At 40.4% G+C, this 21,992-nt stretch overlaps 2 protein-coding genes across 2 annotated transcripts in view; one reads left to right on the top strand and one right to left on the bottom strand.

The window, feature by feature from the left end:
• The window catches only part of LOC102214425 (collectin-12), a 43,510-nt gene extending 32,137 nt beyond the window's left edge, over nucleotides 1-11,373 (top strand). Inside the window, exons 4-10 of the mRNA XM_005738813.1 lie at nucleotides 6,825-6,911; nucleotides 7,019-8,062; nucleotides 8,186-8,683; nucleotides 9,405-9,541; nucleotides 9,629-9,738; nucleotides 10,293-10,438; nucleotides 10,543-11,373. Of these exons, the coding sequence (XP_005738870.1) occupies nucleotides 6,825-6,911; nucleotides 7,019-8,062; nucleotides 8,186-8,683; nucleotides 9,405-9,541; nucleotides 9,629-9,738; nucleotides 10,293-10,438; nucleotides 10,543-10,562 (2,042 nt within the window). The 3' untranslated portion in view covers nucleotides 10,563-11,373. The remainder of the gene's footprint in view (nucleotides 1-6,824; nucleotides 6,912-7,018; nucleotides 8,063-8,185; nucleotides 8,684-9,404; nucleotides 9,542-9,628; nucleotides 9,739-10,292; nucleotides 10,439-10,542) is intronic.
• A 65-nt stretch (nucleotides 11,374-11,438) lies between these two features.
• Nucleotides 11,439-21,992, bottom strand: part of hacd1 (3-hydroxyacyl-CoA dehydratase 1) — a 14,379-nt gene continuing 3,825 nt past the window's right edge. The window contains exons 2-7 of the mRNA XM_005738811.1: nucleotides 20,717-20,834; nucleotides 19,628-19,646; nucleotides 19,424-19,512; nucleotides 19,047-19,168; nucleotides 14,323-14,501; nucleotides 11,439-12,809 (exon numbers count right to left, since the gene is read on the bottom strand). Coding sequence (XP_005738868.1) covers nucleotides 12,727-12,809; nucleotides 14,323-14,501; nucleotides 19,047-19,168; nucleotides 19,424-19,512; nucleotides 19,628-19,646; nucleotides 20,717-20,834 — 610 coding nt within the window. The 3' untranslated portion in view covers nucleotides 11,439-12,726. The remainder of the gene's footprint in view (nucleotides 12,810-14,322; nucleotides 14,502-19,046; nucleotides 19,169-19,423; nucleotides 19,513-19,627; nucleotides 19,647-20,716; nucleotides 20,835-21,992) is intronic.

The raw sequence follows: 21,992 nt of genomic DNA, 5'->3' as shown, positions 1-21,992 counted from the left end.
TAACAGTAACACACTCTCTCCTGATCTCCTCTGTATATACTGATGATTTAAACCAAAAAATTTACATTTGGATTCATCATTCCATAAGACCTGTTGCCACTGATTTTCAATCCAGTTCTTGTGTAATTTGGCACCCTTCCACTGAGACCATTTCTGATGAGGCTTCAGCAAACCGTTGATGGATCAACTGAAGGGCCAGATGTAACTGATGTAACTTTTGCATACTGTTCATGTAGATACTGTGGGGTTTTTTTTTTAGGTTTTTCGTCCTCCAGTAGTCCTAAAATTCCTCTGAAAAATATTGCTCAAGATGCTGTTATAAAAATATCTAAAGAAATAATGGGTAGCTGAAGACTTTTCAACAGTACTATACTGTACTAATATCCATTGGTTTCTTCAACAAGCAATTCGAAACATTGTCATTGTCATAATATGTGTTTTTTTTCCAAAATTGGATTTTCTTTCTTTACCTTTCGGCAAACACTGTCTTTGTTTCAATTTCCTTGTGCTGACAGATCTCTGTTTGTGAGATTCTGGTTGTTGGTTCAATGAAGTCACTTCATTGAACCAATGTCATTTTCATTTTTTTATAGTGCTTCTTGCCAGTGTTTTTCAGTAACTGTCATAAACTTAAAGTAATCTTAGTCAAATTAATTTCAATTTCATTTCAATTTCATGGTCTTGAGTACCACAAATCTTGTTCGGTCAGGCATGCCACTGCGCTTATGCAAGCCTCTCTGCAACCCCCTTTCTGTAATTCTCTGTCTGACTTAATCAATGGCATATCTGATGTCGCTGTTAGCACTTCCTGCTTCTAGCTTTCCATGTATGCACACAGGAGGGTGTCCCTAAACAGAGCAATGCTACCAAATATAAAGGTAATGCTAATGGAAATCACAAGCCTCTTTTGTCCATATGAGTTCTGACTGAAATTAAATTTTACTCACTTTTTAGTATAAGCCCCACATTATTGGCTAAAACTATACAGTATTCAATTCAATTCAATTTTATTTATATAGCGCCAAATCACAACAAAAGTCGCCTCAAGGCATTTTATATTGTACAGTAGATCACACAATAATAGATACAGAGAAAAATCCAACAATCATATGAACCCCTATGAGCAAGCACTTTGGCGACAGTGGGAAGGAAAAACTCCCTTTTAACAGGAAGAAACTTCCGGCAGAACCAGGCTCAGGGAGGGGCGGGGCCATCTGCTGCGACCGGTTGGGGTGAGAGAAGGAAAACAGGATAAAGACATGCTGTGGAAGAGAGACAGAGGTTAATAACAGATATGATTCAATGCAGAGAGGTCGATTAACACATATTGAGTGAGAAAGGTGACTGGAAAGGAAAAACTCAATGCATCATGGAAATCCCCCGGCAGCCTACGTCTATAGCAGCATAACTAAGGGAGGATTCAGGGTCACCTGGTCCAGCCCTTATTATATGCTTTATGAATAGATAGAGCTGGGTGTCATCTGCATAGCAGTGAAAATTTATGCTATGTCTTCTAATGATGCTGCCTAGGGGAAGCATGTATAGTGTAAACAGAATTGGTCCTAGCACTGAACCCTGTGGAACTCCATAATTAACCTCAGTGTGTGAAGAGGACTCTCCATTTACATATACAAATTGGAGTCTATTAGATAGATATGATACAAACCACTGCAGCGCAGTACCTGTAATACCTACAGCATGTTCTAATCGCTCTAATAGGATATTATGGTCAACAGTATCGAACGCAGCACTAAGGTCTAGCAGGACAAGCACAGAGATGAGTCCACTGTCAGAGGCCATAAGAAGATCATTTGTAACCTTCACTAAAGCTGTTTCTGTGCTGTGATGAGCTCTGAAACCTGACTGAAACTCTTCAGATAAGCCATTCCTCTGCAGATGATCTGTTAGCTGTTTGACAACTACTCTTTCAAGGATTTTTGATATGACAGGAAGGTTGGAGATTGGCCTATAATTAGCTAAGACTGCTGGGTCTAGAGATGGCTTTTTGAGTAAAGGTTTAACTACAGCCAGCTTGAAGGCCTGTGGTACATAGCCGATTATTAGAGATAGGTTGATCATATTTAAGATCGAAGAATTAATTAATGGCAGGACTTCTTTGAGCAGTTTTGTAGGAATGGGGTCAAAAAGACACGTTGATGGTTTGGAGGAAGTAATTATTGAAGTTAACTCAGAAAGATCAATTGGAGAAAAAGAGTCGAACTTAACATCAATGGTACTAAGAGTAGCTGGAGATGATATTACATCTGTGGGATGATTATTGGTAATTTTTTCTCTAATGATAAAAATTTTATTTGTGAAGAAGTTCATGAAGTCATTACTAGTTAACGTTAAAGGGATGGTTGGCTCAATAGAGCTCTGACTTTTTGTCAGCCTGGCTACAGTGCTGAAGAGAAACCTGGGGTTGTTCTTATTTTCTTCAATCAGTGATGAATAGTAAGATGTTCTGGCTTTGCAGAGGACTTTCTTATAAAGCAACAAACTATTTCTCCAGGTTAAATGCAAAATTTGTGACACGCCATTTCCTCTCCAGATTGCGAGTCGTCTGCTTTAGGGTACTTGTTTGAGAATTTGAGAATTTACTTCTGATTAGAAACCTTAGTTTTCACAGGAGCTACAGTATCCAGAGTCGTACGTAGTGAGGAGGTGAAATTATTAACAAGATAATCGACCTCTGTTGGGGTAGCGTTCAGATAGCTGCTCTGCTCTATGTTGGTACAGGGCATTGAAGATGATAACAGTGGGTGGATTATATTCTTAAACTTAGTTACAGCGCTTTCTGAAAGACATCTACTTTGATAAAGTCTACTCTCCACTGCTGTGTAATCAATTATTGTAAATGTAAATGTTATCAGGAAATGATCAGACAGGAGAGGGTTTTCAGGAAACACTGTTAAATGTTCAGTTTCTAAGCCATATGTTAAAACAAGATCTAGAGTGTGATTAAAGTGGTGGGAGGGTTCTTTTACATTTTGAGAGAAGCCAATTGAGTCTAATAACAGATTAAATACCATGTTGAGGCTGTCATTCTTAGCATCTACATGGATGTTAAAATCACCCACAATAATTATTTTATCTGAGCTGAGAACTAAATCAGATAAAAAGTCTGAGAAATCAGAGAGAAACTCTGTGTAAGGCCCAGGTGGACGATAGATGATAACAAGTAAGACTGGTTTCTGAGTTTTACAGCTGGGGTGGACAAGGCTAAGCATCAGGCTTTCAAATGAATTAAAAGTCTGTCTTGGTCTTTCGTTAATTAATAGGCCAGAAGGTTTGCCAATTATCTATGAAGCCCACATCGTTTCTGGGACACCACTCAGACTGATTGGGGAGGGGACCAGAGAAAACTACAGAGTCCGACATTGTTTTGGCAAAGTTGCACACCGATTCAATATTGATTTTAGTGACCTCCGATTGACGTATCCGGGTGTCATTACTGCCGACGTGAATTATGATTTTACTGAATTTACGTTTACCCTTAGCCAGCAGTTTTACATTTCCTTCAATGTCGCCTGCTCTGGCCCCTGGAAGACAATTGACTATGGTTGCTGGTGTCTCTAGCTTCACATGTCTGAGAACAGAATCACCAATTACCAGAGTTTGACCCCCGGCGGGTGTGTCGCCAAGTGGGGAAAAACGGGTGTCCCTGGGGCTTCTGTTTAGGACTATGCTTCCTCCTCACCGTCACCCAGCCGCCCTCTTTCCCCAGCTGCTTGGGGTCTGCCGGGGAAAGCCTAGCGGGGGCCTACGCTATCTTCGGCTGCACCAGCTACAGGGGCCTGGCTAGCTACGCGTGAATGAAGGGTGCGAAGCCGAGTCCCCAATTCAGTAATCCTGGCCTCCAGAGCTGCAAATATGCTACATTTGTTACAGGTATCATTACTGCTAAAGGAGGCCGAGGAGTAACTAAACATCTGACACAATGAGCAAGAAAGTGCAGGAGGGACAGGTGAAGTAGCCATGGTATGCATGACTACAAACATCAGTCGTGAGCATGTACAGTATTTGTCTATGTAATTTGGGTGAAAATACCCTTTAAATTTCAACTTCATCTGACTGTCTGTCTGCCTTCTCTCTTTTCTCTCTCCACCCCGCAACCTTCTCTCAGTTTATTTTACCAACTCCCCCAAAGCTCACACCTCCGGAGAAGTTCTTCAGGCTTTGTGGAGCTGAACTTCCTGGTTGGCTTTTTTTTTCTAATTTTTTCCAGGTCGGGAAGCAGTCCCGCCGTCTTTTGGTGGATTGAACTCTGAATGTTCCTGCTATAATTGTCTTAAACATTCCCATATGTGACTGCTCTATGTCCCCGTCTTATTTTCAATTGGTGAAAATGGCGTGAAGTTAACATGTTCGGGGCTTATCTGTGTGCCTTGAGTACACGAACAATGATGTCCCCCTACGCTGTGAGCTCAGCCGGTCTTTCTTGTTCCTCGCTGCATGTTTTCAGGCAGGCCTAATTGATCCCAGATGAGAAGTGAGTGAACTCAGTGCAACTCCAGCAGAACCCACTGAAACTGGGTTTTTACTGGCACTGAAGTACTCCTCTGTCAAGGGAACCACAGCTCAGCCTAAACACACTCCCAGCTCCAGATGGTTATGTAGTGAGACCCAGAGTCTTCTACGCAATAAACTTGTGTGTCTCTCTCTGTCCTCCATCACTGACCCACAGAAACGTCCTGTATGTGGCTCTTTTGTTCTGATGCAGTTTAATCACAGAAGTGTAATTGGGAGGGAGTGACCCCACTCTTTTCTCCTGCAGCTTGTTTTCTCAATTGACAGGACCAAAAGCAAAATGAGGTTATTCTCAGAGCTCATGGGTTCACGTCCCATTAATTTTCCTCAAAGAAAAAGGACCAGAAGCCTGCGACTCTCTTTCTGAATTCCAAGCATAAAACACCAAAGAGTGAAATACTGACATTTCTCTATAAATTAACTATAAATAACTTTCGGTTCATGAGCAAAAAACATTTCAGTGATCAATTCATCATTTCTGCTGCAGACAGAGTCCCTATGCAGATGTGTTTTTTGTTTCCTGTTCTACCTGTTTTAACTAGTGAAATTTACTGCAGTTGACAGCTAATGCTAAACTGTCGCTGTCCTTTTAGCTAATGTGCTGGCCTTCTTAGATTCAGCGCAATCCCACACAGGAGTTTGAAGTTCACTCACTTCATTAAAAAGTTGCATAAGAGAGTTTGATTTTACAAGACAGCCCGGACAGAGCCGACACACAGTTTCAGAACCCGTCCACACAAAATCTTGGAAAGAGTTCAAACTGAGTACAAAACAGCTCATTTCTACATCATTTGGGCCTATGAGGCAAAATAATGCTTTACTCTGCAGCCCTGTTGTAATTTCAGCTTTTTGCATGTGTGTTTTATGGTTAATTTTACCACTGTGTGATGCAATGATCCTCTCCCGAGGCCAGCCCATGAACAGAACATGTGGAAAAGTTCCAGAAGCTTCTGCTCATGTTTAGCTTTAGTTTCGAGGTTTGTGTGTGTGTGTGTGTGTGTGTGTGTGTGTGTGTGTGTGTGTGTGTCTGTGTGTTTGCTAATGAAACAATGTGCCATAGGTGTAGATTATGATAGGTCTGCAGAGCTTAAAGTTTATATGCTTTTTTTAGGTGTTTGTGAAGCTTCATTGTACATCTGGTTACTGGAAATGCGTTACATTTAATTTTCTGTGTGTGCAGTATTTCCTATCCAACTGACCTTTTAGATTCATAACTAAAAAATTATGTGGTACAGTTGCATCGCAAGACAGTTTTACTGGTTTGCTTATTCCCAGAAACAAGTTTAGGTGGGTTTTGGAGAGGGTTAAAAAGCCAAAGACGGGAAACATTTTCAGAATTACATTTCCAGACCTTTTTTTTTTAGCATACAATCTGAAAACAGATGAAAACAGCTATTGTAACTCAGTTCAAACCACAAAATCAGCCTACCACGATTTCTAGAACTCACCAATTAAAAAGTTGTATGTCCTAGTTTAGTCTGTACATTTTTTTTTTTTAAATATTCAAAACTAAACAGAGACACACTTCATGCTAACATTAATCTAAAGCATTTTGATGCTTGCTCCCATTCAGGGGAAAATATATATTTAGTTTCTGGTCAATAATTAAACCCCTTGGATTCAGCCGTTATCCTGAAGTAAACAGTTCAGATGCAGCTTCACAGCAGAGGAGCCAATGCTGTTCCCACTTACAGGATGTGTCCCCCTGGTGAGACTGGAGGTAGAAGCGGGATGCATCCCTGGAATCCCAGACACATTCCAGAGGAAATGAATGCCTGTGTCGCCTGTGGGGGCGTGAAGAGCCTCCCTGCCACAGAGTCTGTCTCCACTGGTCATCTTTGATCCGCTTGTTTACTGAAGCCCCCCCCCTCAGGTCACTTCCTGTCCCCTAAGGCCCTCTGCAATGTCCTCCTATGCACCTAACATCTAAGCATTGGTCAGTGACCACCCACACCATCATTGCTGAATCAGTGTGTCTTCCTCCCTCTCTCTCGCTCTTTATTAATGCCTTTTTCCTTTTCAATGCACAGCAACTCCATATCACTTTACGTCTGAATCTGGTGTAACCCAAGGGATTACATTACTGAGGGTTTGTCATTATTACATGCCTCCAAGACATGTGGACACATCTCCCCTATAGTGTATGTCAGAGACTTTAATTGGTTTCCTCTCTGATCCCATTTATATACGGTGTCTGTGGTTGCAGGCAGTTCTGTCATACCTGTTTTGTCTGTTAATGAAAGACAGAGCCTGTGAAGCTAACCTTTGTCTTGCCTGCCCTGTTTTCTTTACAGTGGTGCAAAGAGTTGACAGTGTGTCTGAAGGTATTGCAAACTATGGAGGAAAGATCATTGCTGTTGAGACTGATTTGAAAAAGCTAGGTATGTATCTAGGCTCACACGTTGAAGTCAAAAGCTGTAACTAAAAGCTACAGTAAATCATCGACATATTTTTTTTTATCATTTACTGTACAAATCTTCATCTTCAGATGATCAGACCGGAGAGAAGTCGGAGAATACCACCACAGAGATCCAGGCTTTTAAGAACAACATCTGGACCCTCCAGAGGCAGCTGACTGCAGTGGAAGAGCGCATCCGCAGTGATCAAGTTAAGCTGAATCAGCTGCAGAACATTGGCTCAGACATCCAGAGCAGCCAGGGCTCCATTCAAGGACTGCTGAACATTAACACAGCCACCCTGCGCTCTGTAAATGGCAGTCTGCAGTCGTACGGCAGCATCATTGGGGGTCTACAGGAAGACACAGCTAGGTTGCAAAGAGAACTCCAACAGCAGGTAAAACTCCAAAATCAGGCGCTGCTCAGCATTAGCAGTCTCAACCTCACTCAGGACCAGCAGAGAGGTCTCATTGCTGCTCTGCAACGCTCAGTCGATGACACCAGCCAGACTATTCATAAGATGCGCAATGACTTTCAGAGCCTTGAACAGAACACCCGACAGACCCGCTCTGATACAGAGTGGCTTCGTAGCAAAGTGGAAAACCTGCAGATCTTGGCCAGTAATACCTCAGCTCTAGCAAAGTCCAACAATGACAGCCTGGAGGATGTGGGGACACAGCTCACTTTTATTGCTAACCTGCTCCAGAACACCAGCAGCCTGGCAGAGGTTCATGACCAGACTCTGAGAGAGATCATGGATCAGCAGAGGGACTTCGGCAACCTCACATCTACAAAGTTTGACCGCCTAGAGGTGCGACTGGATGAGTCGGAGCAGAGTATTGATCGTGTGACTGGCAACATCAGCTTCACCACACAGCTTCTTGGTGCAATCAATCTAAACCTGAATGATTTACGCACTTGTTCAGAGACAGTTGGCCGTCATTCAGACTTCCTGCTACACCTCAACAACAGTATGGCTGACGTGAGGACAGACGCAACAAGTCTGAGGTCACAGCAGGAAGAGCTGGCAGCGCGTATGGACAAGGAGGTCACAAGCCTCTCTATTGTCATGGAGGAGATGAAGCTGGTGGACACCAAGCATTCACAACTAATAACCAACTTTACTATTTTAAAGGGTATGAGAAGTGTGCCTGCAAAATCTATTATATGAATCAATGCGTGTTATAAATGTTACATTTTATTTTAACTTTCTTGCTAAGATTAAATTGAGAAAGTTAGAGAATGTTCTTTTGTTTCAGGTCCCCCTGGTCCCAGAGGGCCAAGAGGGGACAAAGGACCTCAGGGACTACCTGGTCAGTCAGGCCAGAAGGGAGAGAAAGGAGACAAGGGAGCTCCTGGGATCCGAGGACCTAGAGGAGAGCAGGGTAGTCCAGGACCACCGGGCCTTCCAGGGTTAAAGGGTCTCCCAGGCATACCTGGCAGCCCCGGGTCAAAGGGCCCTAGAGGGTCAGGAGGCAGAGCTGGACCACCTGGTACTAAAGGAGAACCAGGTAGTGCTGGTTTGCCTGGAAGAGATGGACAACCTGGTCCTCAGGGTGTACAGGGCCCACCAGGTATCCGTGGCCCAATTGGACCACCTGGGGAGCAAGGACCAAGGGGACTGCCAGGACCAGTAGGGCCCTCGGGGCCAGTAGGACCACCTGGACAACCAGGACTACCAATCCGGGTCCCTGCAGTTCCTTTTGGACCTGTGTCTCTGCAGGATGAGGCAGTGGGTCCTACCATATGGGCTCCAGGTATGACTTCATAATCAGTTTCAGAATGATTATTTTGACTTAGTCAGATAGCATATATTTACTTTGGTTGGTAACTAGAATATCACCATATTAGTATCATGTTTAGCTTGTTACCAATTTTCATGCCTCCATGCAAAATATAAAGCAACTGCTAGCAGCTGGTTAGTGTAGCTAACTAGGGTCTGCAAGGGGTGTCGAACTCCAGGCCTCGAGGGCAGGTGTCCTGCAGGTTTTTGATATAACCCTGTTTCAACACACCTGAATCAAATGATTAGTTCATTACCAGACTTCTGGAGAACTTGAAGACATGTTGGTAATTTAGCCATTTAAATCAGCTGTGTTGGATCAAGGACACATCTAAAACCTGCAGGACACCGGCCCTCGAGGCCTGGATTTCGACACCTGTGGTCTAAAGGCTAAAAAAGCACCAACTAGCCTCTCGCGTACTAGCCAATTTAGTCACAGGAGACCTGTTAGATTCCTTTACAGCTCTGTATTTTTATTCTGGGACTCAACTAGAGTGGTCTAGTTTGCTGTCTCTTCATACTTTTTCTTGATAGATATAGATATATAACTATGTGGTTAAAACTACATGTTTTACAGGAATGCTAGGCAGAGCCAGGTTTGTGGTACTTTCTGCTAAACTGAGCTTTTTTTTTTCTTCATCTCACATCACTTTAGAAAAAAACAAATTGTACAATGCTTTTTCAATATCTTGCAGGATGCCCTGCGGAATGGCTAAACTACAAAGACAAGTGCTATTTTTTCTCCAAAGACCTGCAGAGCTTTGATCATGCAAAGACAACCTGTGAATCAATGTCTGGTTCATTATTAATCATCAACGACATGGAGGAACAGGTGAGTCGCACATCTTGTAATCTGACATTGCTCTCTAGTATTTGTGAGTTTTGACTGAGTTTTCTTTCTGTCCTCATGTGACCTCAGAAATGGCTGAAGAGGCAGATCTTTGGCAAAGGTTACTTCTGGATGGGTCTGACCGACAGGGAAAAGGAGCGCACGTGGCGCTGGCTGGATGGGAATGAACCTACTTTTACGTCAGTATTACAGTAAATTAGGAAATGCTCAGGAGGGATATTTGTTTCAGAGAAGAACTTCTTTCCAATAAAAATGCCAACAATAATAACAACTGTAGGTTTTCAGTTACATGAAACATTACAAAATAAACTTTGAAAACCCTGTGAAAATCTTATGAAAAGTTTGTGATTGCACAGAGTTGAATGTAGACCTCCAGTGCTCAAGTCTTGTTGCTGCCTATTTAAACAAAAGAAACACATTCAAATTCATTCTAACATTGTTTATAGAGGCACGTCCAGTGAGAGCATTTCACTGCTTTTCGGGAACAGTGAGATAAACACTAAAGTGTACAAAACTGCAAACAGAACAATGAGACGAACAGTGAAAAAGTTTAATGCAGCATTACTGAGAAAAGTTAACCACAGGGATCTGCCTTCAGATCTAACCACCGAAAATAAAGGCATATTCAATGGAAAATTGTTGGATGCGATTTATTTTATTTGCTTTTCTCCTAGGCTCTTAGATCAAACACAGTAAATCTAACATGTGATCGCCCTCTGTTGTTCGCCTGCAGGAAATGGAAGCCAGGTCAGCCCGACAACTGGGGCCACGGCCATGAAGAAGGAGAAGACTGCGCGGGTCTCACCCACGAGGCGCTATGGAACGATTTCTCCTGTGAAGATCTCATAAGCTACATCTGCGAGAAGGAAATGGAGACCTGTGCGTCATCATCTGTCTTGCCCGTTTCCGCTCCACAGTAATTGTAATCATATTTTGCTCACTACCTTAATGCTGATCCCTTTTCTTTTCTTTCTTTCCCTCAGCAAGATCACCTGGATCATAGTGACGTGTTCAGTCTGAGTGCAGAGTGAGCAGCTAGACTGCACCCGTGTGGCACTGGTCCAACTGACGCAGCACATGGGACAGTCCGTATGGAGAGAGCAAAGGGACAATTTTGAAATGAGCCCACGGCTGCAACAGTAAACATCTCTCCAGTGCTGATGAGATGCCTTTCTCCTCCAAAGTAAAGCCAGTCCAACATTACCAGGAGTGCAATACAGCAGGGTGACCAAGATAGGAAGAGAATCTTTTTTTTAATAACCAAATCAACTGATTTATATATATATATATAAATATTTTTATATTTTTTTGGAATACATTTTATAGAACAGTACTCAATGTACAACTGAATATCTGAATGTATATTTCATTATGCAATTTTTGTAGGAAAATATGAAATCTATGAAGCCAAATGGACTTTGGTAATGCTTCTCTTTATATAATTCCAAAAAAGAAAAAAGAAAAAAAAGGAATAAGGTGTGCAAAATGATGCGCAAAAACCATAATGTCGCTGATATGCTATCTTGAAACTGTTATCTAACCTCATGACCATCTATATAACACGAGTAGGAAATAAAAAATATAGTACTCACGTATAAACTTAGAAAAATGCCACAATCAGCTTGAGTTTTAGTAAACGAATTTACAGAGTAAGACTTTATGTATGATTTACTTTCTGCTATTACATACATAAATATGTTCATGAATAAAACTGTGGATCCTTCATGCATTTTCTGCACTTGGATATTTTCCTGCAAAACAAAGAACTATGAAAGAAATGACGGAATAACTCACGAATAAACAGATAAAATCCACAGGGTGGTTGTACTCAGTGGCTGAGTTCTAGATCCAGAGTGAAGTTCATCACAAAACTCTTCAGTACTGTAGAATTTAGTTTATTGAATTTGCACATAAAGGTATTTTCACATTTTTATAGTTTTTTTTTTCCCTTAAATAACTTTCTTTTATTGTTTTCCCACTAACCCAGATTACAAGCAAAAAGGTTTTTTTCTTTGATAACCATGGGCTATGCAGTTCTTCGCTAACATTTCCTCTCAGTCATTTCACATCCTGATTTCCTGCTTTAGGTCATCTCCAATCACAGTCACTCCTTCAGCTGCACAGAAGACTAAAATGATCTCACAATAGCACCTTTGGTAGGAGGGAGTCTAACTACTGTCCAATCGATGTAGACACCGGATATTTTCAAAAACAAACAAGACAGAGACTGAAGACTGAAGTGCTCACATAAATTTGAATCGTAGTCTCATACCTACAGCGGCCTATAGAGAAAAAAAGAAGTTACTACTTTTGTGAAGACTCGAATTTGGTTTAAGATGCACTCTTGTAAATTAATTTGACATAGTAAACATCAGAACAACATAAAAGAAAGCACGAGCTGAGCCAAGCGGACACAATGTTAAGTCGGAGCTGTGCTTGCTCACAGTATGCGAATAAATTACTGTTAAGAAATATGATTAACTGCTCATTTCACATTGCATCGTTTACACATAGGGTTACACACATACACACAAGAAGCAGCATATTGTCCAAATGTAGATTTATTGTTGAGGTATGAATAATCTCGCTTTGAAAGCTTATTTTATATATGAAATACTTAATATACACTTAATCTGCCAATTGCATGGGCTGAATGATGAATTTAATTGAGGCGACTAATTTAACACCCCCCTCCCCCTCATTTGGCTCTTCCTTCTTCGGGGTGCAGTGTTGTGGCTCAGTGCTCGTTTCTCTCAGGCTGCGATGCTTCAGTGCAACAAGATGCAGTAAGGCTGGTGGGTGAATAAAGGACTCGTGATCTCTGAGTGCTGAGATGTGACGCCACAGGCTTCTGTCTCTAGCTCCAGCAACACTGGGACTGTAAACATGTTTCCAATATTACCATTCAGATAGGAATGAATCCTGCAAAGAAACACTCCAGATGTGGTATTACTACTGTGGTTTTACTCCGTGGCTTTGTCGTTATTACTGATTGTCACTGGGTGGTAACCATCGTCAGCTGTGTGGTTCTTTAGGTCCCGTGCAATGAAGAATGTAATGGCTGATGGTGCTAAAAGGTGAGACAGAGATGAAGATGAAGCGGTGGTGGAGGTGAGGGTGAAGTGGAGGGCAGGCTGGCTCAAATGAAGGTGGGAGGTGGTGCTCGTCTAGTCGTCCTTCTCCACTATGACCTCCCCGTGAAGCATCCTTCTTCTCTGCCGCAGCATGTGGAAGTAGAGCTGAGGAAACACTGCGAGAAAGACGAGAGCGTGTTCAGGGTGACTGTGACTATGATGAACACAAACGAAAGCAAGTTAGAGTGAAATACAAATTCACAACTCTCAACTTGGTCTCAATTCTGAATAAGAAGCAGCACAGTGGGAAGACATGCATTCACAGACATAAGCCACTGGGGTGGTCTGGCAAAGCCTGGAGCCTATTACAGCTGACAACTTTTCCATATTTTCCATGACATTTGGTCCGTATATTTTTGAACAAAGGCAATTTTTGTCGTTTTGTATCAAATAATCAACATCGGATTTAAGTAAAAAATTTCAGCTTTAATTCAAAGGATTTGACACGCATTTTGCATGAACTGTTGAGCAGTTACAGCCGTTTTCATACAGTGCAGTATGTTTTCAGGGGCTCAAAAGTAAATGAACACGTGAGTCTTACTCCCTCCCATCATTTCATGACAAATTATGCAGGCAAGAGACCTGGAGTTGCTTCCAGGTGTTGAACTTGCATTCGGTATCTTTTCACTGGAACTCTCAACCTGAGGACCAAAGACATGTCAGTGGGAGTGAAGTAGGCCATCATTAGTGAGACAGCAAAAACTTGTGGCCGAATCAAGAATGTGGTTCATTCTTAAAAAGAATAAATGAATTGGTTAGCTCATTAACATCAAAAGGTCCAGAAGACCACAAGAAACAACTAAATGGGATGATCACAGAATTATTTCCATGGTTAAGAAAAACCCTTTACAACACTGAGCTCAGTCAAGAGTGTGGAGAGGGTAGGAGTATTATCAAAGTTGATGAACAAGAGATGGCTTCATGGATGGAAACACAGAGTTTACAACAAGTTGCAACCCACTTGTTATAATCATGAATGAGAAGACCAGATTGGACTAGATTAAAATTTAAATCTAATCTGTGACTTGTGACAGTGCTGTGAATAATAAGTGTACAGGACTACACTCTCTGCTCAGATTCAGCCAAATACTGCAAAACCGATCAGACAGAGCTTCACTGTGCAAATTGAGAACAAGCCAAAGCAAACTGCAAAAGGAATCCAAGTTTCTCAAGCCCAAGAAAAGGGATATTCTTCAGTGGCCAAGTCAGTCACCCAATCTCAGATCAATAGTTATTAAATGAATGCAGAAAGACAAAAACCAGCAACTGAAGGTAGCATCACAAATCAATGAGAGAAAACAACATCTGGTGATGTCTATGGATTCTAGACTTCAGGGAGTCATTGACAGCTGTGTTATGAAAAACAATCTTTATATTCAAAATTATGTACGACATGTGAACACACAGTATATTCCAAATAAAATTGGATATACCACAACAGATGATTCTATTCAAATTATAAAATGCCACCAAACATTGCACCACAGGACAGAAAAGCTGCTTTTGAGCAGAACAGGCAGAATTATTTGTACCGCAACAGGAGAAAATACAGTTTAAAGATCATGCAGGATTCTGACCTACATGCCAAAACTGAAAGTGCACAATGTAGGCATGAAATTTGCTTCTTACATGGGATGTAGGACAGCATGACGATGATGAGGCAGTAGTAGTAGTCAAACGACACGTTATACTTGTTTGGGAGCCTCATGGAGTACATTCCAGACCTGCGTACGAACGGCAGCGCAGCATAAATGGTGAGCAGCTCACCAATGACTCCCACCGGGTACAAGACAATGAAGAGGTTGTATCTGTGGGAAGAAGAAAGAGCAGGATGGATGTCTTCAAATCCAGCAGCGTGATCACTTTAGCACTCACACAGTTGGGACAGTTGACAGTCAGAGGATGTTAATACACTCACATGCATATTGAAAACACAGGAAGATGACTGACACAGGGGCCAGACACTGTAACAAAAGCTGCCTTGAGTTGTGGACATAAAACTTCCCTCGAGGTATTCCAGAGATATGGTGGTCAAGCAGCACATTGTAAAAAAGTAATATTTTCACATTTTTTCCATCTTCAGGAACTCTGAGTGATTTTGGCTCTGGATAACTCCAAGGTATCATTTTCTTTTTACACTTTCATGCTGTTCACATGCAAAAGTTTAAAAAAAAATTCAACCTTTTTGTTCATGCAGTTCATTTAAATTGAGAGAAAGTCAAGAATAAGATCATATTCCAGCATTAAGTAATAAGCTGATTTGTTGTTACAATAATGTTTCATTGCCTGCTGGATATAAAATATGCATTATTACTTTCCAGCAGCTCCTCACCTTATTTCATGCCAGTGCACAGTTTTGCAACTGAAGGCATAATTACATTAGTCCACTGAACTGGCATGTGTGCAAAAACCTTCTGACATCTGAGACTTTAATGTTCCCAAACTATAATTTGTGAACTGGTATGTTAAGAACAACCAGGAACACAGCATCTTTTGCCTCACTGTTTGTTTGCAGTGGGCACATTACCAAACAAAAGTGACCAAAATATTGAACTGAATCCAATTTTCTAAGATTAGAAAGCCCACACAAATATGTGGGAATACACTGCATGAATTCCCACAGATCTGATTTATAGTAAATAAAAGAAACCAATTGAAGTTCTTTAAAGCAACTCAAAAGACAAGAATAAGAAATACTAGGTTCAATTTTAGTGGTTAGACTGGTCATCAAAGAACAGAGGGTATACAAGAGAAGTCACTTAAACCTCTCCAATAAATAATCTTAAATAAAATGTCAAAAACATTGCATTGTTTCAAGCTCACTGTCAATATACCTGAATATACCTGCAATCACTGCTAAACGCTTAAAACGACTTATTACTAAAACAGTCCTGATTAAATCTGATGTTTGACAATCTAAGCACCAGAACGTTCTCTTTGTTGGATGGGCTGTGTCTATCTGCATCCTAGAATTACATGAGGGAATTGTCAAAACAATTGTGCAAGAAACATATGAGATTTCACAAAGATGGAAAATTATGCAAGATGACTAATCAACTAAAATCAACTCGAAATTGCAAGATTAACAATTAAAGACCTCTTATGCTCCACATTTTTGTTTCTAGCTTTGCATGGCTCACAGTTGTTGTTTATCTTATAGTAGGACTTCCAGTTTATCCACCAAAATAGCAAATAAGTCATTTTACCTCTTAAGCAACTCTTTTAACCAACTTTCTTCTGATTGGGTTCCCCTCACAAACAGCAGTTTAAGCAGCATGAGGGTGGGGCTGCTGCACTCACAGTCAGAGGCAAATCAGGGATATCCCCTCTCATAAAGAAGCAAGAAGAGAAAAGCTTCCTAAATTGCTTGTTTGAAACAGTTTGAAACATGTATCTGGCAGAAAATAAGGTAAAGGGTAACAGGTCAACTTTAAACAACGTTAAACATCATCAAAGTCTGACGATTACTGGGAGCATGTTCTATGGTCAAACAAGGCCAAGACAAATTTGTTGGGCTCCAATATGGTCCAGCATATATGGACTGAACTGCACCCAGAAAGTAGTCCTGAAATAAAAAGTTGCTGGAATGAACAGATGTATAGATTCGGTATATCCACAGGAACATATGGTGCAAACACTGGCAGACAAGATGAAGCTTGGCAGAAGAGAAATATGGAAACGATACAAACAACGCTCACGCCTCAAATCACACAAATGTCTGTTTTCTCTATAGGAGGTGAAAAAGGAAAACTTTAAAGTGGAGAAGGATATCATCAGACTTAAATAACATGCAATACTTTGGGGGTATATTAAAGAGAAAGGAATAGCCCAAGAAATCTGAAAGCCTGATAATAACGAATTACAATTGTCCAGCCTAGAAGTAATAAATGCATGAACTAGCTTTTTAGCGCTACTCTGAGACGGGACGTTTCTAATTTTAGAGATGTTGTGCAGATGACACAAAGCAGTCCTGCATATTTCTTTAATATGCTCAGTGAAGGACATATCCTGTTCAAAAACGACTCCAAGATTCCTCACAGTGTTATTAGAGGTCAAGCTAACAGCATCCAGAGTAAACATCTGTTTTTTTCTAAGATATTTCTAAGATTTTTAGAACAGAGTACAATAACCTCAGGTTTTTATGAATTTGGAAGCAGGAAATCAGAGGTCATCAGTCTTTCTGTGTTTAAGTCAGAGTGTTTCATCTGGCTTCATGTATCAATAAAGCTGGGTATCATCTTCATAGCAATAAAAATGTATTCTATGCCGTCCAATTACAACTTCAGTTGCATACCGTATACAGAACTGTGACCTTATGAAGCAAAGCAGCCAATCAGGAAGAGGCTACAGTAGTGATGATATAGTAACTAAGAACTGAAAAAGTGCGAGGATTTTTTTAACAACACTGACATTAAATCTATGCACAGGAAAAAAAAATAGTAACCACATCAATTTGTGGTGACAAATTGGTCATAATATATTGGAAATTGAGAAAAAAAAAAGATATTAGTGCCTAAGAAAGAGGCTGTTTGTATTTTATTACTTAATAGTCCTTTATTTATCCAGGTAAAATCTCAATGAGATTAAAAATCTCATTTCCAAGAGAGACCTGACATCATGGCAACAAAAGTCAAAATACATGTATATAAGTATATAACATAAAAAAATACAATATCCCATACGAACATGTGAAAAATATACAAAAACAGATCAAATTAAGAGCGACATTAAAAACAATTACACCGAGTAAAAGAGTTATTCTCTCGATAATTTCAGTTCCTTCTGCAGATTATTCCAGCAAGCAGGGGCAACGTATTTCAAAGCCTTTTTCCCCAATTCTGTTCTGATTTTTGGGACAATCAATTGTATTAAATTGTGAGAATGAAGGCTGCACTGGTTGTGGTTTTTACATATATAAACACATAAATAAGAGGGAACTAGCCCAAGCAAAGATTTATAGATAAAGATCAGCTAATGGGAGAGTCTGCGAATATACAAAGTCTATGTCTCTTAGGAGACGTAGCTAACAACTCTTTGCCATTTGAGAATAACATGAACTTGGATTTCTCTGGATTTAACACCAACTTAAGTTGAGTTAAATGGGACTGAACGACATCAAAGGCAGACTGCAGAATTATAGGGTTTGTGCTACTGAAGGAGATGAACAACAGATAATTGTATCATCTGCATAAAGATGGAAAGCAGCATTTGATAAATTATCACAAAGGTTCTTTATGTAAAGAGAAAAGAGCAATGGACCTAATGTGGAGCCCTGCAGAACTCCTTTGGATAATGGGAGAAAAGAGGAAGAAGACCCAGCAGCAAGGAAACACTGTGTTCTTGAAAAACCAACGGTAGAACTCCTGCACACAACTAAGTTAATCACAAAGTACCAACTTAATTTCTCGTCACCTCCCCAAATAACAGTGAGACAGCATGCCTCTTCCTATGATGGCAGCTCTCTCCAGGACCAAATGATATGCCATGACTCAGGACTATAGAGTTCCTGTATTTAGTGGGGACCACAGCAAAGGCTCGGTGGAGCGTCTCAGCGGATGAGAGAAATGTTGGGTGAACATTCCGTGACCAAAACAGATGGTCTTAAAAACAGGAGCAGCTGAACATGAGCCCCTTGCCAGGGGCCTGTCGTCTCCTCCGTGCTTAAAGAAAGACGTGAAGGGTGGGGGCGGGGAGGCGAAGGGTGCCATTCAAGAGCACAAGAATCCAGAGCAGAAACAAAAGAGTGGCTGGCATTAGATGGACCGCCTGAAGAATCACGTGACACAGCGAAGCAGAAAGAATAAATAAAATTAAGATGCCGAGCCTGCGCGCTGGACAGCCTTCAGTGGGGGCGGCTCACGTTTCTACTAACAACTCCAGTTTCAGGTGAGCTGCTTCGAGGCCAGAACGATACATCACAAGTACTCTGCCTTCAACACAAGACAGGTATTATATTTCACTACAGCTGAGAATATTTCTTTCACAAAAAATGCCTGGTTTCAGCCTCTTTCAGCAACTAACTAAACTTATTCAGAAATTCTTTATGTTTTAGGGAGAAGTTAAAACCAAAAGATAAACAAGCATTTCACCTTTTCCTGTTTCCTCAGAGTGCTGTGTTAGTGGTTAGATCACTGACCACAAACAGAATGGCTAATGAGGTGCTAATCAATAAACACACACATGCTACTCCTCTTTGTATTAGACGACAGATACTTAATACACGCGCGGCTCTACAAGGCGAGGGAAGCATGCCAGAGGTGAATTCACCGGATTAGGCCGACATGCTCAGACAGTGTCCCGAAACAGGAAAGACAATTCAAACTCATCCCAGCCCCAGCTAACGGTGTCTCCACCTGGCCCATTTGATGAAGTACGGCAGGTGGTTGAGCAGTTTGAATGTGTAGTAGGAATATCTGATAATCTCTGTCATCGTCCACACAACCAGAAATAGGATTACGCTTTCTTCACTCTGGATCTTTAAGTCAGGAAAATGGCAAAAAATAAAGAGTTAAAAGAAGCTTCAAACCTGACAGGTGCAGCTCTTACAGGCAAAATGAGAAAAGTACGATTTTTATGTGGGGGAAAAAAAGCAACTGGACAGACTGTGTTCCAGAATAGTTGTGACAATATATACAGTGTGTGGAGGTTAAGAGTACTGTGGTGAAATCTGTCAACTAAAGACTGATAAATTGTAAAAAGTCACGGAGTTGCGGTTTATCATAAAAGTCACCTGTCTGATGCTGTTGGTGATGAACCAAACCATAAAAATCCGCGAACACACTTGAACCCCAGTTACAATCACAGAAGTCCTCACGATTCCTGCAACACAGCCAAAGTAAGAAACAAAAATCACCAATAAATACATGGCCAGATGAGGGAATTTATCTGAATCTGTACAAATTAGCCAAATATTTTCATGTAAGTTGTCACATACCAATGGCACAATGTCCCACCTGTAAGACAAGCAACACAAACAGCAGTAAAAATGACTGTCTTGTTAAAGTCTAAGAAAAAAGTATTTGTTTTTTAAATTCACTAATTCACTAAAGTCCCACTTGTGACAGGAAACGCTATAGACTGTAAATCAAAGATGGACATGGCACCATTGTGTCACCCAATGGTCTGTGGACTAATTCTGAAACTTTCCATTTGCTATTTCGGCTATTTAAAACCAGACAAGAACATCTTTGAACAAAGGATGGTAAACTGTCCAGCTAAAACATTGTTAGCAAAGTGCATCCTTCACTAACTTTCATCCTACTGGGATGATAGTTTTGGCTAGCGAAAAACAGGCTTACGACAAAATACACTTGCCATTATATAAAAAAGAACACTGCACACCTATTAGGTAGCTATTTGTCAAGGACAATTAAGCTACACCCTCAAGCATACCCTGCTCTATTGGGACAATAAAGATACACCCTCCTCCTCTATTGTCTATTTATTATAGCTCAGCTGATTTATTGGCAGGATAATATTATCAGCCAAAATAAGCTACTTACTAATCTATCTTTACTGGCATTTATAACAGAGAAATTTTAAAGCAAAAAAAATAGTGAGAAACACCCTTCAATTATCTTAAGGATGTTGTCATTTCATAGTTTGTCCACCAGGGGGCATCTTCCCTTTTTGAACGCCACAAACGCAACAACAAGTGTGAACAAATAAATAACTGCATATAACAACTGTTAGAGTAATCCGTTAATGTATAAAATATCAATTGAAATATCAAAATAACCAAATATTAACATCAGCGCTAGCATCGGTTTTAATATCCCTGTTGACAAGCCTTAAAACTGATGATTACAACCATAAAAATCAAGATATAAATGTTTAAGTAGGTCATTAAAAAAAAATTGAGTAGTATGGTTGTTTTCTCATAGACTTATATACTGACCGATAGCTTTTTACCACCTGTTGCCCCCTGCTGGCCATTAACTATAAAGTTATGCATTTTCTTCAATTTTCAGGCCAAAATTCTTTTTTTTTTTTCCACACAGTCTCTAAGACTTAAAAGTCTTACCTCAACTAATGCAAAGGTCTGGAAAAACTTGAGTGTCCTTGCTATACTTCTGTACAGACCCTTGTGTGTGCCTTTCTGTATGTAGAAGCGTGTCATTGCCATGGCCAAAACCAGCCACCTGCAGACAAACAAAAATCACACAACCGCTCAGTGCAACTGAAATGTGAAAGGAGAAAATTAGTGTAAAGGACAGACATTTTTCTGCAATGGAAAAAACAAACAAAAATAACTGTGACACAACTGGAAATCTAATCTTTTAAATCTAATTTAAGTCATTTAGTCACCTCATAATAACATCAAAGGGAGGATGACAATATGAATAGAACAGGAAACTTATAATAACACATTTGAGATGTAAATTTAAAGGGAAAAAACTTAGGAATTTAAACAACATAAATACTGAATGAAACTAAAACAAATTATTAACATTTTCTAACCTTGTCACTGAAACCAAGGAATTCCCAGTACATGCTGACATACTGGGCTACAAAGCTGATAAAAATTCTCTCACTAAATGCTGCTTTTCACTATATCAATCACTATGTCATGTAATAAAGTAAAATAAATACTTTTCTTCAAAGGTATTCTGTAACAGACAGACATTACTGTCTCTATTTATCTGGTGTTACCTGTTTATTCCACTGAGACACCAGACAAATACGAAAAACCTAACATTGTCATAAAACTGGTCTGTTTGTGTTTTTCACTAGGCCACAACCACAGTTCAACAGCTATGCCACAATTTCTGATGGTAGACAAATTTACACTATGTTTATAAGTATACATGTATCAGACAGTTATCCATACATAAAGTGAGCACTGGAATAAACAAACTGGCAACTAAAATCAAAATAATAAAGAGGGCAAAATGGAATAGCTTGAGAAAGCAAACCAAAGCTGCAGCATTTTACATCAGGCAATTGTAACTGCACTTTCAGTGAAATATTAAAAAAATAGCAGCAGCTACAAACTCTCTCTGCAACACACCAGCTTTACTCTATGTGTAAGTAAAACCACAGATAAACAGGATTTTCCCTTTGATTGATCCCTTCTCTCCTTCTTGCATGTTCTGAGTCTGCCCCAGGGCATCCTCCCAGTTGGACAAGACCCCAACAGCTCGACCAGGACCATCAAGCATCCTAGCCAGATGCTCAAACCACCCCAACTGGCTCCTTTCTGATGTGAGGGAGTAGAAGATTTTCCACGACAAATAAAATTTGGAATAAAGAAAAACATCTAAAAAAATATTGGATTAAATCTTTGAATTCAGTCAAGG

Source organism: Pundamilia nyererei, unplaced genomic scaffold (assembly GCF_000239375.1).
Source record: "Pundamilia nyererei isolate P.nyererei 1_Seehausen unplaced genomic scaffold, PunNye1.0 scaffold00087, whole genome shotgun sequence".
Taxonomy (NCBI): domain Eukaryota; kingdom Metazoa; phylum Chordata; class Actinopteri; order Cichliformes; family Cichlidae; genus Pundamilia; species Pundamilia nyererei.
Note: the sequence above shows the minus strand (reverse complement) of the source record. Positions and strands in the feature narration are given on the sequence as shown.